Source organism: Somniosus microcephalus, chromosome 3 (genome assembly GCF_052327205.1).
Source record: "Somniosus microcephalus isolate GS21.2 chromosome 3, FLI_Smic_1.0, whole genome shotgun sequence".
Lineage (NCBI taxonomy): Eukaryota > Metazoa > Chordata > Chondrichthyes > Squaliformes > Somniosidae > Somniosus > Somniosus microcephalus.
In genome coordinates this window covers 274,328,947-274,347,937 of record NC_140989.1, presented here as the reverse complement: position 1 = coordinate 274,347,937, position 18,991 = coordinate 274,328,947, and the positions used below count along the sequence as shown (strand labels likewise).

General features: G+C 44.1%; 1 protein-coding gene across 4 annotated transcripts in view; it reads left to right on the top strand.

Annotated features, from left to right (window-relative positions):
• axdnd1 (axonemal dynein light chain domain containing 1) overlaps positions 1-18,991 on the top strand; it is a 209,007-nt gene that overhangs the window by 86,038 nt on the left and 103,978 nt on the right. For all 4 annotated transcript variants that reach the window (XR_015077655.1, XM_085982558.1, XM_085982557.1 and 1 more), the window contains exons 18-20: positions 5,381-5,597; positions 10,856-10,949; positions 15,021-15,211. Coding sequence is in view for 3 of the 4 variants with exons in the window: in XM_085982558.1 (XP_085838684.1) it covers positions 5,381-5,597; positions 10,856-10,949; positions 15,021-15,211 (502 nt within the window). In the remaining variant the exon portion in view is untranslated. The remainder of the gene's footprint in view (positions 1-5,380; positions 5,598-10,855; positions 10,950-15,020; positions 15,212-18,991) is intronic.

Here is an 18,991-nt window from a genome sequence, read left to right as displayed (position 1 = left end):
TGAGGGTATCCGGGGCCACATTCTCTTCGCTGGGTCGATAATGTATGGTGTATCCAAAGGCGGCCAATTCCATCCTCCAGAGTTGTATTTTATTATTCTTGATCTTAGTGCGTTTACGGTTATCCAGCACAAAGGCCACGGGGCGCTGATCGGTTATAAGTGTGAAATGGCGACGAGCGAGAAAATGACTCCATTTACGTACTGCTTCGATGATGGCCGTAGCCTCCTTCTCGACAGGAGGATAATGGAGCTCGCTACCCTGCAAAGTTCTGGACAGAAATGCAACGGGTCGACCACCTTGATTCAAGGTAGCAGAGATCGCCACATCCGATGCATCGCACTCGACCACGAAAGGAAGATTTTCATCAATGGAACGAAGCATAGCTTTTTCCAGTTGCCACTTGAGGAGGTTGAAAGCTGAAATAGCCGTTGCCTCCAATGGAAATGACTTAGCGTGAAGCAGGGGCTGGATCTTGTCGGAGAAGTGGGGTATCCATTTCGCATAATAGGCGAACATGCCGAGTGCCCGACGAAGATAGCCGAGATTCGTAGGGGGATGGAGCTCCTGAAGCAGACGAAGTCGCTCCGGATCCAGTTTGATGACACCGTTGCCCACCCAGTAGCCAAGGATGTTGACTGATGGTATTGATTTCACAGATTTGGACTCATTTAAGGTTAAGTTGCGATGACGGAGAACGTAAAAAAATTTCTGGAGGTTGGCATCATGCTCCTTCTGGTCATGACCAGCAATGGTGATATTATCCAGATATGGAAAAGTGTCCGTTAAGTTCTCCTGTTTGACTAGGCTATCCATTGCCCGTTGAAAGACGGCCACCCCATTGGTGACTCCAAATGGAAGGCGACAAAATTGGTAAAGCCGACCATTGGCCTCAAAGGCCGTATACTTCTTGTCAGAGTCCTTTAACAGCAATTGATATGTGCTCTTTAAATCAAAAGTTCAAAATACATTGAAGTTGGCAAGGTTATTGACCATGTCATCGATGTGTGGTAGTGGGTAGGCATCCAGGTCGGTATACTGGTTAATAGTTTGTGAGTAATCGATGCAAAGATGTTTCTTGTGTTGCTTCAGAGGATTTTTAACAATGACGACTTGAGCCCGCCAGGAAGATGAACATGGATGGCTCAATGATACCATCAGCTAGAAGGCGAGAGATTTCTGTCTCGATAAAGGCTCGATCATCTTGGCTGAAATGTCGTGATTTAGTGACTATGGGCTTACATCGGGGGGAGAGATTGGCAAACAATTAGTGCTCGTCGAGCAAAGCCGCTGAAAGCGCACAAAACAGTACTTTGGAAATAGTAAGCTATTTCTACTGACCCTCCAAACTCAAAAGTGAGTCTTGTGTTGTTTCTGGAAATCCTGTCCCAGGAGCACATCACTGTATAGGTTCTTGAGCACCCCGAGCCGGGTGGAGAAATAAGTGCGGCCATTGAGAATAAGGTCGACGAGACAAAAGCCGGAAGAATTGGTGGTCAGTGTCGTCAGAGCCATTCCAATTTCCCTGTCCGAGAGGTAAATATGCAGTTTTAACTTACTGACAGCCCGCTCACTAATGAAGCTGTCAGAGCTGCATGAGTCGATTTGTGCACTCAAAATGTGTCCATTTACTGAAACCTTCGTGGCTGCATGGGACAGACTTTGGGGAAAACAGCTGTGATGGGAGGAGGGGCAGTTTTACCCTTGACAGCTGTAACCTTAGTCGTGGTTCTTGTGGGAGGAGCAGTTTTATAGATAGCAGCTGTAACCTTAGTAGTGGCTCTTGGGGGAGGAGCAGTTTTATAGATAGTAGCTGCAAAACTAACAGGAGCTCTCGACCGGTATACCTTAGAAAAGTGGCCTTTCTTACTAACAGCGGCTTTTGCCTGGCATACCTTAGAAAAGTGACCTCGCTGCAATGATTGCAGGTCGCGTTACGAGCAGGACAATATTTCCTATAATGGAACGCACCTCCACAGAAGAAACACTTCCTTCCAGATTGCCAAGATGCCGCTAGGGTGGGGTCGTCATCAGTGTAGGTTTCTAGGGTAGGGTTGTCATCAGCCGGGTTGGAGTTGTCATCTGTGAGGGCTTCCGCTCGAGGCCTATCGAAGGAGTCACTAAAAGTGATAGCAGCAGCCCGTGCACGTGGTGAAAGATAGGTGTCTGCATTCCTCTTTGCTAAGTCCAGAGAACATGCCTGGTCATAGGCAGCCTGTAACTTGAGGGTTTTATTCTCCAACAGACGCTGACGTATGACGGGAGACGCAATCCCATTAATAAAGGAATCACGAATTAACTCCTCCTGGTACTGCTCAGCTGTAACAGCTTTAAGATTACAATCCTTGCTGAGCCTGCGAAGTTTCTGAAGGAATTCGTCAAGTGATTCCCCAGGTTGTTGTCGAGTTGTGGCCAGTAGATGCCGAGCAAAAATTTCATTTGGGGACTTGACATATAGCTGCTGTAGTATTTGGATAGCGGCATCATAGTCTACACAGTCTTCTATATAATGAAACACATGAGGGGATACATAATTAGCAAGCATTCGTAACTTGTTAGGAACATTCTCACCACAGTCCTCAAGGAAGTTGCTAAAGGTACGATACCAGTGTTTCCATACCGTGGCGGCTGTAAGTGAATTCGGGTCCAGGTCGAGACGGGCGGGTCTGAGTAGTTTCTCCATTATGGATTGATTACTTGTCTGAGTTCCCTTCTACGGTTCGAGTCGTAGCTGGCTGTTCCCGAATCACCCAGAGCATGGAGTTGATATCAAGTTGATTAAATTGATGTAATAAAACTCACTACGCACTTGGTTTGAACATAAAGCAAGGCTTCAATCGACTTGTTTCAGAACATGGAGGTCTAGTTGTACTTCACTAGTTCCTTGTCTTACAAAATGTCCCTGGCAAGCTGGGCCCACGCCCGAGTATTTATACTCCTTGGACTGCGCTACCAGCTGGCCGTCCAGTGTTATTTTATGAGTAGTTTCTTGATGAATGATGAGATTTATAACAGACAGATTATTATCTGAATGGCAATAGATTGGGAAAAGGGGAAGTGCAACGAGACCTGGGTGTCCTTGTGCACCAGTCGCTGAAGGTAAGCATGCAGGTGCAGCAGGCGGTTAAGAAGGCAAATGGTATGTTGGCCTTCATAGCGAGAGGATTCGAGTACAGGAGCAAGGATGTCTTGCTGCAGTTGTACAGGGCCTTGGTGAGACCACACCTTGAGTAATGTGTGCAGTTTTGGTCGCCTTATCTGAGGAAGGATGGAGGGAGTGCAGCGAAGATTCACCAGACTGATACCTGGGATGGCAGGAATGACGTATGAGGAGAGATTGGGTCGATTAGGCTTATATTCGCTAGAGTTTAGAAGAATGAGAGGGGAACTCATTGAAACTTATAAAATTCTAACAGGACTAGACAGACTAGATGCAGGAAGGATGTTCCCGATGGCGGGGAGTCCAGAACCAGGGGTCACAGTCTAAGGGTAAGGGGTATGCCATTTAGGACAGAGATGAGGAGTAATTTCTTCACCCAGAGAGTGGTGAACCTGTGGAATTCTCTACCACAGAAGGCAGTTGAGGCCAACTTATTAAATATATTCAAGAAGGAGTTAGATCTATTTCTTAAGGCTAAAGGGATCAAGGGATATGGGGAGAAAGCAGGGACAGGGTACTGAATTTGGATGATCAGCCATGATCTAATTAAATGACGGAACAGGCTCGAGGGGCCGAATGGCCTACTCATGCTGCTATCTTCTTTGTTTCTATGTACTTAAATCTAACTCTGTTGCCAGGCAGGTGCTCTGCTCACAGACCTCTGCCAATGTGGCTTTATTAATGGCTGCCTGGAGTTGCACAAGAGAAACCTGATGTGCTTTACCATGGCCAGGCATGGAGTGGACTACAGTATGTTAAAATTTAGAATATGCAACATGATTTGTTTGATCAGCCTCCTCTCCCCCCACAATAAGTATTCAGTGAATGTTTTAGTTCATAGGCATAAGACATTTTTTGCTATGTTAAATCCTGCAGTGGAAAAGGAAGATTGGAATTAACATCACTTAAAGTAACTTTTTGTTGCTGGCCGCCTGCCAGCACCTGCCCCCGTTGCTGTCCCCGGCCCCCCCCCCCCCCCCGTGAAGCCCCCCTGTGGGGTGCCGGCTGCTCTCCATGAGCCCGGCATTCCTCTCGAGTGCCGGGCTCGTTTGCGAGCACTCCCAATCCCTGGTGGCCCAGCTGGGTGCCGGGACACACTGTGCCAGGCCTCTCCCCTTTAATAAGGGGAGGAAGGCCTGCAATACCACGGCACGTAGCGCCATGATATTGGCTCGCAGCGCCCCAAGAGGGACACGGGGCGCTTCCAGTAGCGCCCCTCCTTCCTATCGTGGTGCTACCTGGGAAAATCGACTGTGGGGGCGCTAACTTTTTCGCGCCCCGGCGAATGTAGCTCCCAGCGCTACCCAATTTTTACCCCATAATGTCTTTTACGACTTCAGGACATCCCAAAGCACTTTACAACCAATGAAGTACTTTTGAAGTGTACTCACTGTTGTAATGTAGGAAATGCAGCAGCCAATTTGCGCACAGCAAGGTGCCACAAACAGCAATGCAATAATGACCTGATTATTTGTTTGTGATGTTGCTTGTGTTATGTTCATTAATAACTAGACGTTTTCATTCTGAACAGCTAGCTTGAGCTAGTCACTTTATTCATGCCATGTGGACTTGTACAGCATCCATCTTGACTACTGCCTTGTGGGTAGCCTAGTGCATCGTGGGTAGTCCACTCATATATACAGCTATAAACATACAGCTCCACCTAGTGTACCATTCTAGAATGACAGGTTACTGATCATTACAGCTTGAGGAATAAATATTGGCCAGAACACACTGCTCTTCTTTGAATAGTGTCATGGATCTTTTACATCCACCTGAGAGGGCCTTAGTATAATGTTTCATCTGAAAGATGATACCTTTGACAGCGTAGTACTTCCTCAGTTTATGTATCTGAAGTGGGGCTTGAACCCACGACCTTCGAACTCTGAGCCAAGAGTGCTACGACTGAGATAAGACTGGCACCTAATATTTTGCTCTACTCTAAGATTTTGATCTTCAGTACATTATGATATTAACAGTTTGAATATGTTACAACAGAATGAGGCATCAGGTGATGTGGTGAATTGAAGCACTGTCCTTTCACTTCGGCGATTTGGGTTTGACTCAGGCCACACTGATGGAACAAAAGCTTCCTCTTTGTGCCAACTGTAAGGTCCCTGTATGAAATGAGTTTACTCAATTTCAATCCAGTTCACAGTAGACATAGAATTATTAGTGATTGTTGATATCACAGAGAATTTTATCTGCCATCATTTTAACAGGCATTGCTTGGTGTTTAATGAAGCTACAAGACATGCTTGAATCATGGCGGGCTAAATTCGACTATGCCAATATGGAAGATATAAGATTGGTTGAATCTGATTTGCTGAAGCTTAACGAGCAGCTTCCCATTTTGATAAACTTACTGGAAGAAGCAATGGAACTGGCAGAAACCCCTCAAACCGAGGCAGAGAGAAAGAATAAGCAGCCTTATGTCAGGTATTATCAACTGCACAGATTTACTTATCAGACGAAATATCATCGACCTGAAATGTTAACTTGGTTTCTCTCTCCACAGATGCTGCCTGACCTACTGAGTATTTCTAGCATTTTCTGTTTTTATTTCAGATTTTCAGTATCCATAGTATTTTGCTTTTGTTTACTTATTTACTTACTTTCAGGACCACTGGTTAGCGGTTTTCACAGAAAAATGAATGGAGTCGGAGAGTGCAAGTCCGAAAACTCTGGTAAAAATCCTAGTATCCCATGCAACACAACCAGAATTTGACGTGTCACTATAAGCAAGTGGACTTAATAATAAACAGATTTAATCACAGAATGCCAGTTCCAAAACACTGGTTAAAAAAAATCCCAGAACATTATGATGTCAAAATGGAATTTGGTTTATATACTAACTAATGAAGGGGGTTGGTGGGGTGAGAGGAATTAGGAAAGGGTAAATTCAAAAGCAGTAAGCGAAATGTTAAGGCTGTACAGCAGAGCAGTAATTTGGGTAAAAGTAAGCAGAGTGGGTCAGGAAGGGACAGTGAGCTTAACAAAGGTAAGGGGGCAACAGTGACTAAGGTGACATCAGGGAAAAATAGAAAAAAATTAAAGGCACACATTTGCAACAAAACAGATGAATTAATAGCACAGATAGAAATAAATGGGTTTGATCTAATAGCTATTGTGGAGACGTGGCTGCAGAATGACCAAGGTTGGGAACTAAATATTGCAGGATACTTGACTTTTAGAAGAGATAGCCAGAATGGAAAAGGAGGGGGCGGGGTGGGTGCTGGGTAAGGTAGCCTTGATTATAAAGGATGGGATTAAAACAGTAGAGAGAAAGGATCTTAGCTCAGAAAAACAAGATGTAGAATCATTTTGCATGGAGTTAAGAAACGACAAGGGGCAGAAAACACTGGTGGGAGTAGTTTATAGCCCTCTAACGGTAGTTTTAGGGTCGAGCACAACATTTTATGTTGAGTTTGAGAGTGATTTAGTTAAGTCCGAAACTAGGGTCTTAATTCTGAACAAAGCAAACTACGTAGTTATGAGAGGCGAGTTGGATAAGATAGGTTGGAAACTAGATTAAAAGATATGATGGTAGATAAGCAATGGCAAACATTTAAAGAAATAATTCATAATTCACAACGAATACACATTTCCTTAAGGAATAAAAACCCCATGGGAAAAGTGGTCTAACCATGGCTAACAAGAGAAGTTAAAGATAGTATTAGATTAAAGGAAGAGGCTTATAATTTTACCAAAAAGCAGAGTAAGCCTGAGGATTGGGAGGATTTTAGAATTCAGCAAAGGAGGACCAAGAAATTGATAGAGAGAGAAAATAGAATATGAGAGTAAACTAGCAAGAGACATAAAAACTGATTGTAAAAGCTTCTATAGGTATGTAAAAAGAAAGAGGTTAACAAAAGTAAATATGAGTCCCTTACAGCAGAGACAGGAGAAATTATAATGGGGAATAAGGAAATGGCAGAGACATTAAACAAATACTTTGTATCTGTCTTCACAGAAGAAGACATGAAAAATATTCTGAAAATAGTAGGGAACCAAGGGTCTAATGTAAAGAAATTAGTATCAGTAAAGAAATAGTACTGGAGAAATTAATAGGACTAAAAGCCGACAAATCACCTGATCCTGATGGCCGACAGCCTCGGGTTTTAAAAGAAGTGGCTACAGAGATAGTGCATGCATTTTCTCTTTGAAAGAGAAGGCTGAGGGGTAACCTAATAGAGGTCTTTAAAATTATGAAAGGTTTTGATAGAGTAGACTAAGAGAGAGTGTTTCCACTTTTGGGAAAGAGCAAAAGCAGAAGCCATCAATATAAGATAGTCACCAAGAAATCAAATAGTGAATTTAGAAGAATCTTCTTTACCCAGAGAGTGGTGAGATTGTGGAACTTGCTACCACAGGGAGTGGTTGAAGTGAATAGTATAGATGCATTTAAGGGGAGGCTAGATAAGCATATGAGGGAGAAAGGAACAGAGGGTTATGCTGATAGAGTTAGATGAGGAAAGACGGGAGAAGGCTCGAGTGGAGCATAAACGCTGGTATGGACTGGTTGGCTGAATGGCCTGTTTCTGTGCGGTACATCCTATGTATCCAAGTTTGCTGACGATACAAAGCTAGGTGGGAAAGTAAGTTGTGAGGAGGATGCAAAGAGGCTGCAAAGGGACATAGACAGTTTAAGCGAGTGGCAAGAACATGGCAGATGGAATATAACGTGGAGAAATGTGAAGTTATTTAAATGGTGAGAGATTGTGAAATCTTGGTATTCAGAGGGACCTGGGTGCCCTTGTACACGAAGCACTGAAAGTTAACATGCAGGTACAGCAAGCAATTCGGAAAGCAAATGATATGTTAGCCTTTATTACAAGAGGATTGGAGTATAAGAACATAAGAAATAGGAGCAGGAGTAGGCCACTCGGCCTTCGAGCCTGCTCTGCCATTCAATAAGATCATGGCTGATCTACCAATAATATATAATACAGTATATTATAAGGGTAAAGAAGTCTTACTGCAATTATATGGGGCCTTGGTGAGACCACACATGGAGTACTGTGTACAGTTTTGGTCTCCTTACCTAAAGAAGGATGTACCTGCTTTAGAGGGAGTGCAACAAAGGTTCACCGGACTGATTCCGGGGATTGGAGGGGTGGGGGGGATTGTCCTATGTGGAGAGATTGAAGAAACTAGGCCTATCTTCCCTAGAATTTATAAGAATAAGAGGTGATCTCATTGAAACATATGAAATTCTTACAGGGCTTCACAGGGTAGATGCTGGGAGGATGTTTCCCCTGGCTGGGGAGTCTAGAACTAGGGGTCACAGTCTCAGAATAAGGGGTCGGCCATTTAGGACTGAGATGAGGAGAAATTTCTTCACTCAAAGGATTGTGAATCTTTGGAATTCTCTACCCCAGATGGTTGTGGATGCTAAGTCGTTGAGTATATTCAAGACAGAGATCGTTGGATTTTCGGATATTAAAGGAATCAAGGGATGTGGGGATAGTGCCGGAAGGTGGAGTTGAGGTAAAAGATCAGCCATGATCTTATTGAATGGTGGAACAGGCTCGAAGGGCCAAATGGTCTACTCCTGTGAAGGTATTTTTACTAGTCCGGATCAGGCATATTTCTCAGACGTTCACTTTCAACTAAAGTTTGAGGTAGCCGAATCCTATAGACGCTTAATTGGGTCTAAAGGTCTGGGCTATCTCTCCCTAAAGGAAAGGAACAACCCGAGAATGTTACCGTCCTCCAGATAGCGCGTTTAATGAGTTTAGCTAGACTGTAACGTCCCGGATATTATGAGAGTCCGGAGAACTCCTTCAGAATTCTGTAACTCTTCACCAAATAGCGTACAGAGATTGAGTTCGCAAGTTATTGATACAGAAAACTTATGTGAGACAATTCTAAAAATATATAGAGATTTATTAAAAGAACCGACATGCAATTTACAGTTGGTGAATCAGTCAATCGCAACATTAACAGTTCTAAAAAGAGAAAAAATACTATCTTATTATTAATGGAGAATCTTACTTTTAAATCTTAACTTCGCTACAGTATTGCAGTTCTTAAAGTTTTCTATACAGGATATCCATCAATATCAAATACCTTTGATCCCCGAGATACAAAGAGCTGTAGACCACAGAGCCACCTCTGTAGCCGAGAATTGTTTTGCCCGATTAAAGCGAGTCTGATATCCCATTTGAGACTTCAATATTTATACCCATTTCAGTTATATTTCCTTTAAGAATTTCTGCTAATGCAAGTTAATTATCCCTATTCATCTTTCTGCCGACCTCTGCAATTACCACAACTTCCCCTAATGGTATAGGTGTAAATCGACCATCAATGTGATACTGAGCCAGGAACTTTCCGGGTTCAGTTCCTAGTCTATGTTGAGGTAACTGATCTCAGCCAGGGTAACAGTCGATGTTCCCTCTAATTTTTATGTTTGGTGCGCGGTCCTTTTCAATTTGCTGTGCGGCCGTGCCCTACAGTAGAGAGGGGAAAATAAGACAAGAGGTTCCTGTTCCTGATTGTTATCCGTTGCTCAGAGTTGTAAAAGTAACCTCTCAGCACAAGTATTGTGAACAAATCCCTTCATACAAGCAGGCAAGGAAGCAGCTGTGAGGTGTCAGTACTTACTGGCATATTTCCTTGTCATGTCTTCAGCCCCCTCAATTGCCGTTGTGTTCTCGCCTTGCTTTCACTGGTGAGTTCCAGGAAACCCATGGACCCACAGTTAAATTGCAAAAGCCATGCTAATATCTCTATAATTGAGCGATTAACATATTGAAATTGACAACCCGCCTCTCCCGAGGGAGTTGCGCACACGCACCTAACACGCTGGAGTTAAATGCAGAATTCGGTGGGTTGGAGCCGGCTTCCTGACGCACTCGTATTTTTCCAGGACTTAACCCCCCACTGCAGCCAAACCCATGCGCTCACTCACGTTAAAGTTTCCTCCATTGTATGCCATCCAACTCCTCACCCTTTTTCAGAGACTCTCTCTCCTCCTACAGTGCTTCTGGTTCATAATAGTCACCTTCTTCCTCACCCCCTCAATTCAACCTGGCACTTCTATCCCCCTCTACCTAATTCCACCTGGCACTCTTCTTTTTCTTCACCTCTCCCTTCCCTCAATCCAAACTGGATCTCTTCTCCCCAGTTCACGCTGGCACTTTCTTTCCTCTTCCAACCCCCTTTGTTCAAGCTGGCATTCTTCCTCCCCCTCTACCAATGCTGGCATTCTCTTTCCTCTCTTACCCAAAGCACAACTTCTAGCTTCTGCCCTATTCCCTCTCACCTTCATAGCCATGCATTTCCCCCCTTTCCTCTCCCCTTCTTTGCCATCCATTTCTCCCTTCCGTCTTCCTTAATTGCCATCCATATTCCCCCTCAGTCTGCTCCTACTGGAGTCCTGCTGCTAACAGACCAAACCAAATCCACCTCTCCTCAATGCCACTCAATGTAAATGGCAGTGATCCTGGTGTTCGTATACTTTAGGCAAGGTTCACTATTTCACAAGAATTCCTGTGTGTAATATACTGTACTGTGGGGAAACAAGTTAAATTGGGCACACCTAATACCCAAGTTCCAACAAATATGGGGAAAAAATACTATTTTCTATTGATAAAACAGTAAGCAAATTGAAACAATATTGTTTTCTACTATGAAACATAAAAAAACTTAGCTGGAATTTAAGTTTGTTTCCTTTATTTTCCTAATTCTAGCCTGCATCTTGGAGAAGTGATTCAGATGATGCAGGACTGGTTATTGACACTATTTAAGATGATAACCCACATGGACACCAAGCTCGCAGAGCAGGTAAGTCACTGGAAATATGCTCAATTAAAGAGGGGCGAGATGTCATGCTGCAGAGTCACACTAGAGGTGAGGAGATTGACTACAGGGTCGTGCTAGGGGTGAAGAGTCTGGCTACAAAATTCATCAGGAAAAGGGAGACTGCGGATTCTCTCCAGGAGCAGGATGCTGACTTCAGGGTCAAGTTTACATACATTCGCCCGGGTGTGGCGCCGCTAACGCCTGCCATGAAATTTAGCAGCGGCAGTAGCCGGTAGCGCCCCGCGGTGCCTCCGGCAATGAAGTCATCATCATGTGCAGCACCTCGCTCGCGCCCCCTGACCTACTGCCAGACGCTATGTCTGACAGAGTCAGGGTGGCGTTTTTGTGGCTGGGGCAGCAATAATTAAAGGGCAGGTGCTGGGCAGCCATTTTTTTTGGGACGCCTGCCAGCACCTGCCCCCTCTGGCCTCCTCAGGTGTGGGGGGGGGGGCGGCCGCGATCCGTCAGCCCGGCACTCCTCGAGTGCCAGGCTCTTTTGCCGGCACCCCGCTCCCCGGTGGTCCACAGGGCCCCGGTGCACACTGCGCTGGGCCCCTCCTCTTTAATCAGGGGAGAGAGGTCTGCAGTACCGCGGCGCTGCATGCTAGCGCGATATTCAATGGGAGCACCCCAAGAGGGAGGGGGAGCGCTTCCAGTAGCCTCCAGGGGCGGGTGGGGGGTTCCTGCATCGAAGGGGCGGGTGGGGCAGACTGTTTAAGGCAGCTGGCGCCTGTGAGCAATATAGAAGAATAATGGCATGAGCATGGGGTTGGAGGGGAGACCTGGGTAGGTAGGCAGATCAAATCATTGGGAATCAGAAGTCTAGCAGGAGCTGGTTGCAAGAGAGCACTGGGGTCGGTGAGGACCTAAGACTGGGGCATTTTCTGCCTAGGTCCCCCAAGCTGCCAAGTCCTAGGACACCCCTCCCCCAGTGCTGCCAAACTTTCAAATCATTGTTATAAACAACTTTCACAGTACTGGCAGATCCCAAGAATCTTGTAATGTTGGGTTTGGCTCACTGGAAGGGTTCCGATAATCTGGGCAGTGCAGGAAAGATATCTCAGCACTTTTCCACTCACCATCACCAAATCTTTGTGGCTTCATTCTTCCCTCCTCCTCCTCCCTTAATGTTTTATACCACTTAACTCAAACTCCCCAACCTTCTCCCTCAGGGCTGTCATACATCCAACTTCACATTCACATAATAAACTCCAACATGACCCCATTCCCTTTGGTAAAAAATCTTCCACTTAACACTATGCCCCATCTTCCTGCCTCATGACATACCGACAGTCAGATATTCACCAAAATAAACAAAACCGTCCTCCCCTTGCACAACGGACATTATTTGTAGAAATATTAAATTCTATTAAATCTTTATTATATCTGTATACAAAATACTCCCTACAAATTATCTGGAGCATGCACACTATATATAAGATATGAATCTACTCAAATTACACACTGTGGGACCAATAATCTGATCAGTGCATTGTGTGACTGCTTCCAACTTGATCAGATGTGGAAGGCTATGCCCTGTTACACAGCTGAGAAGTGCTTAGCATTCAAAACAGGAAATTGAAGGTAAGGCCCCAATTTATATTTAAAAAAGAGCTCTGATACCACTGTCCATTTGCCTGGCACCCCTCCCTACAACACTGGGAAGTCTCATGGTGTTGGGGCCACCAGCAGCCCCTTACTAACAGCTGACGTTTGCAATTTCATCCCGACACTCTTGGCGTGTCATGGTTGATGCACCCAGAGCACCAGAAAATTATTCAATGAGCTGATTTATTGTTATCTGGTGACATCAGCTCAATTCTGTACAGGTGCGTGGAGTGCCGGAGTATCGGTGGAAGCAGCACTGTCCAAGAGCCACTTTATCTGCCTGTATTTTAACATAATATTTCATGTATTTCGCGTTAATTTATTTTAACTCCCATTCTTCTACAATTAGGCAGAAACTGCCAATATACAGTTTCATCTGAAGCTTCAAATTAGTTTCATTTCAATTTCAATGTAATTTTCCTGACCATTTATTTGTAACTAACATTGCTTTAATTCCCAACATCTGCAATATACCAATACGTTCTCCATTAGAACATATAATCCTCCTTCCCTTATCCAGCAACCCATTATGTGCAAATATGTACACAATCATGGAATTTGAGCCTGAAAATATTACTAACACTCCCACACCACTAAGTAATAAAGGTGTCGTTTGACTTGTGCAATCACCATAAATCAGTGTCCGTGATAATGTACTGAAGATCTGGGACTCAGATTTTTTTTTACGCAGAGGGCTGTGAGGTTGTGGGATGTACTACCAGAGATATTGATTGAAGCATAGATCGTGTCAACATTTAAGAATAGCTTAGATGGGTGGTTGAAGGAAAAGGGAACAAAAGGGATAAGGAAACTTGCAAAAAGATTACAACTACTGCTCACATCAAGGATAAACAGCAACACAGACTGGTTTGGCCAAATGGCCTGTTTCTGTGTTGTAATATCTATGGAATCCTATGATATGGAATGCCCTATCAAAAATATGGACAGAAGATTCCATAATGGTTTGTAACTGGGAAGTGGCTAAATATTTGAAAGAAAAATTTAGAAGGGTACAGGGAAAGGGCAGTAGAACAGGATTAAGTGGATAGTTCTTTCAGAGAGCCAGCACAGGTAGGATGGGCCAATTGGCCTCCTTTTATGCTGTAAAATGTTCCGATTCTATCCTCCATGGGATAATACTTATTAAGTCACCAGAAATTAGTAGCCCTGATAATATATATATTTCCTGTAAGCATAATATTTACTTTCTATCATGCTGTTTCTGTTGCGCTTTTTCTTTTATTCTTAATTGATTGGCTTGAAGTAAATCAGAACAACTCAGTACAAGTGTGGTGCAGCCTCTCTCCGCCCAATTAGAAGTAACATGCATTTCCTGTAAGCATATGCAGCGGCTGTGCGGAGGAGTGATATGGGACCTGATCCATTTGATCATGGGTCCTCATTATAATGGGTTCAGCGAGCTACCATCGTGAAATGTGCTCCCCAATAGGCAACTTGCTGATCTGGAGATGGGAAATCGGGCAGGGTAGTCGAATGTTAAGACCTGCAGCAGCATCTTAAAGGGAAGAGAGATAACAGTTAGGAATGAGAACAAGTAAGAACAACCTTAGAGCAGCAAGCATCTTGTGTACAAAAGCAAATGCATTAAATTTTGGAAGCCTTTGAGGCACAAAACTCACAAGCAACCTGCCATAAATTGTCTCAACCCAGTTTTCCATGACTGCAGCTGAAGATCCCTTTAATTTCCACTGAGAGTGGCTTCCTTCTGACATACTGCCTATGGTTGGTGGGAGGAAGCATGAAGTAGCAGTATTCAAGTGGGCAGGAGAGGAAAGTGCATTGGGGTCTTAATTTTGCCATCTGTTCCCAATTTGCATATATTAATAAGCCGGACGCCCGTTTCCGACAGGTGCTCCTGCTGCCTGGATGAAGGTCTGTCTGAAGATTGGGACGGACAGAAACTCGGCAGTAAGGTGGCACAACTACCTGCCACGTTATTTTAAGAGCAAACAGGTGGTAGTGAGATGAAAATAGCCCCACAGTGTAGCCATGGAGGGCTCTTACAATCCGGGGTTGCACTGTTTTATAACGATACGGATGTTATACCAGATAATGCACTATATATTATCAAGGCCAAAGATTTATGATGAGTGAATAAGTCACATTCAATTTTTATTGCATGGTATTCTGGTACTTCCGCTGCTTAGGAAATTGAATTTCATGAGTCTGTCTATCTTTGCCTGAAACCTGTAAATGGTCTGACTGCACTGGTGTCCTGGCTTGTATGTTTCTGCCTCTTCAGTTCTGGTTTGTTATGGTTTACTTTGATTCAACAAAGTGTAACAAAAAAAAAGTGACAAAAGTGTGATGGAAAAGCATGACAGAAAAAGAGTGGCAAGAAATTGTTACAGGAAGTAAGCGTCGCACTAAGTGCAAGATTTTTTATATAGTTGAACCATACCCTTTTATTTCTTTACCATCCAGATTGCCATCATACAAAGTGCAATGAGCCACTTGCTGGTAGGCCTATTGCTCCACATAGTGCACGACCCGGTAGCTAACATCTGTAAAAAATACTTCAAACACCTATCTGGACCGGAAACAGCTGCAAAACTGGAGGAGAAAGCTCTGATCTTGGCTAGTCAGCTGAATATCTTATCGACACAAATGTACAGGTAGGAACAGTGTTGGCCTAAATCAGCAGAAAACCTTTAACTGTTCAAAAATAATGAGGCAGTTTCTAAAATTTATCATCTTTGACTTTAGTGTACAGGAAAATATTTGACAATGCTTGCTATTATATTCTGGAAAGTTAGAATTAGCATTTATATAACACCTTTCAACAACAACAACTTGTATTTATATAGTGCCTTTAACGTAATAAAACATCCCAAGGCGCTGCACAGGAGTATTTTAAGGCAAAAAATTTGACACCAATCCACAAGGATAAATTAGGGCAGGTGACCAAAAGCTTGGTCAAAGAGGTAGGTTTTAAGGAGCGTCTTAAAGGAGGAAAGAGAGGTAGCAAGGCGGACAGGTTTAGGCAGGGAATTCCGGAGCTTAGGGCCTAGGCAACAGAAGGCACGGCCATCAAAGGTTGAGCGATTATAATCAGGGATCCTCAAGAGGGAAGAATTAGAGGAGCGCAGATATCTTGGGTGGGTTGTGGGGCTGAAGGAGATTACAGAGATTGGAAAGGGTGAGGCAATGGAGGGATTTGAAAACAAGGATGAGAATTTTGAAATCGAGGCGCTGCTTAACCGGGAGCCAATGTAGGTCAGCGAGCACGGGGGTGATGGGCGAACGGGACTTGGTGCGAGGTAGGACACGGGCAGCAGAGTTTTGGATGACCTCGAGTTTACGTAGGGTGGAATGTGGGAGGCCAGCCAGGAGTGTGTTGGAATAGTTAAGTCTAGAGGTAACAAAGGCATGGACGACCTCAGGACATCCTAAAGCACTTTACAGCCAATGAAGCAGTTTTAAAGTGTAGTCACTGTTGTAATGTAAGAAACTCAACAGCCAATTTGGGCATAGCAAGGTCCCAGAAACCAATAAAATAAATGATTGGATCATCTGTTTTAGCTTTTGGTTGAGGGATAAATGTTGGCCAGGACACCAGGAGAACTCCTCAACTCTTCTTCGAATAGCACCTTGGCATCTTTTACATCCACCTGAGAGGGCAGATGGAGCCTTGGTTTGCCATCACATCTGTAAGACAGCACCACTGACAGTGCAGCAGTCCCTCAGTACTGCACTGGTGTGTCAGCCAAGGTTATATGCTCAAGTCTCTGGAGTGGGGCTAACATCAAGTTTAAATACATTAATTTGCATGTATCTCAATGTGATACAATAAATCTTGGGGTGTTCTGATTTGGGATTTGTTCACCATCAGTTCTTTTCCAAGAAAATTTAAACAAGATAATGTAGCCAATAAGAAATACAGTGAAACTTGCATAAACAGATATTCCCAAGAAACAGACACCTGCAAAAGACGGACACCTATTGAGAACCCCAAATAACTTACATGGTAAAATATACAAGAGGCACTCTCAAAGCACAGACTCTCTCAAATTACGAACTACGAACAGCCTTCAATGCACCAACCCTTTTACAACTGAAAATATGGGACACAACGTGTTGCAAAGCTGCTGTATCTGGAACTTTCACTGAGTTGAGATCACTGGCGCTTCCCCTTGCAGCTTGCCTCCTTTCCTCCCCCCAAATTCTCTTGGGCCCGTCACTTGTGAGGTCAATGTATGCAGGTCAGCAGGAGGATACAGTGGGTTTTGTGAAAGTAGCAGCTTTTGTGGAATGGTGAGCTCGTTACCCAGCACCCATAGCAGCAGAGAAACAGCTCTATCTCTGGGATTGAATGCTTGAACAGTTCTATGCCAGGGATACAGAGGTTTCTCCGCCTTTATGGATGCTGGGTAAAAAACAAAAGCCGTATTTCACAAAACCCGCTGTAGCCTTGCGCTGACCTGCAACAACAACAACTTATTTATATAGCACCTTTAACATAGCAAAACATCCCAAGACACTTCACAGGAGTATTAAAAGACAAAAAATTTGACACTGAGCCACATAAGGAGAAATTAGGGTAGGTGACCAAAAGCTTGGTCAAAGAGGTAGGTTTTAAGGAGCGTCTTGAAGGAGGAAAGAGAGGTAGCGAGGCGGAGAGATTTATGCAGGGAATTCCAGAGCTTAGGGCCTCGACAACAGAAGGCACGGCCACCAATGGTTGAGCGATTAGAGTCAGGGATGCTCAAGAGGGTAGAATTAGAGGAGCGCAGATATCTCGGGGGTTGTGGGGCTGAAGGAGATTACAGAGATAGGGAGGGGTGAGGCCATGGAGGGATTTGAAAACAAGGATGAGAATTTTGAAATCAAGGCGCTGCTTAACTGGGAGCCAATGTACTGACCTGCATGCACTGACCTCACCAGCCTCCTGAATCAAGGAAAGCACGTGTGAACTGAGCTTAGATTACCTCTGGTCTTTCAAATAATCAGGATCGAGTGCAAACCAGTCTGGTGGGTATATTGCATTTAATCGGAGTTTAAGATGGAATATAACACACTAGTTATACAACAAAAACATACGACCATGACAAGCAGCTGGTACTGGTCCCGACCAGACAGATGGCTGGCGTGCATGAACAGCTCTTCGGCTTATGGCCTTTCTCCCTCTCCTAGAACCGCCAAGAGTGTTAAACTAGGGTCAGCATGGGTCCACCTTCGGAAGAGTGTTAAACCATTGATCACTCTTGGAAGCTCTCCACTTCACCGTCTGCGCAAAGGGCTTTTCGGGTCTTGCTTTTATTTTTTTTTGTAGGGGTGGACCTGATGTAAAATATGGACAAGGCCATGCCATTCTCTGCCCACGGATGTTCGTAGCAGCTTGTTCCCAGTTACTTATGTTCACGCTGTCCATGTAGCTTCAGCTATGCAAAACGAACTATTTCATTCCATTATCAGACTATTGTACCATGGAATGAATCATTACATTCCCAAGGATATCTTCTATTCTCACACACTGGTTAACTTAGGCATTTTAAAGTAGTTTTGTTAAACAAAGTCAAAATCCTAACTTAGCAATATAATATGGTTATTAGCAGTAATGGCAGAAACATAGGCGTTGGGCCTTAGTTGGTCAAATTAAAGATACATAAAACAAAGTCGAAATCCTAACTTGTAAACAGCAGATTGCTAGGCTGGGAAGCAAGGTCATGTGACTTGCCACAGTGCAGAATGTTATAACTGTCAGCTGTGGCTCAGTTGATGGCACACTCGCCGCGCCGCTGAGTCAGAAGGTTGTGGGTTCAAGTCCCACTCCCAGGACTTGAGCACATAATGCTAGGCTGACACTCCAGTACAGTGTTGAGGGAGTGCTGTACTGTAGGAGGTGCCGTCTTTCAGATGAGACATTAAACCGAGGCCCTGTCTGCCCTCTCAGGTGGGCGTAGAAGATCCCATGGCACTATTTCGAAGAAGAGCAGAGGAGTTATCCCTGGTGTCCTGGCCAATATTTATCCCCTCAATAACATAACAAAAACAAATTATCTGGTCATTATCACATTGCTATTTGTGGGAGCTTGCTGTGTGCAAATTGGCTGCTGCGCTTCCCACATTACAACAGTGATTCCACTTCAAAAAGTTTTTAATTGGCTGTAAAACGCTTTGAGACGTCTGGTGGTCGTGAAAGGCGCTATATAAATGCAAGTCTTTCTTTTAACATCTGCAGGGAACCAAAAACATAAGCAAATTCTAAGCATCTATCCAGCTATTCTAATACTAGTCAGAAGAGAACCTTTTGTCTCAAGTTTTAATACACAGTATTATTCGCGTCACAATTTCATTCGCATAACCACATACATTTTAGGTCCCCTAATTTCTAACACAACAGCGAGAGGGGCCATCCTTTCCTGCCCTAGTGCCGCGTCTATGCACTCTTTCAG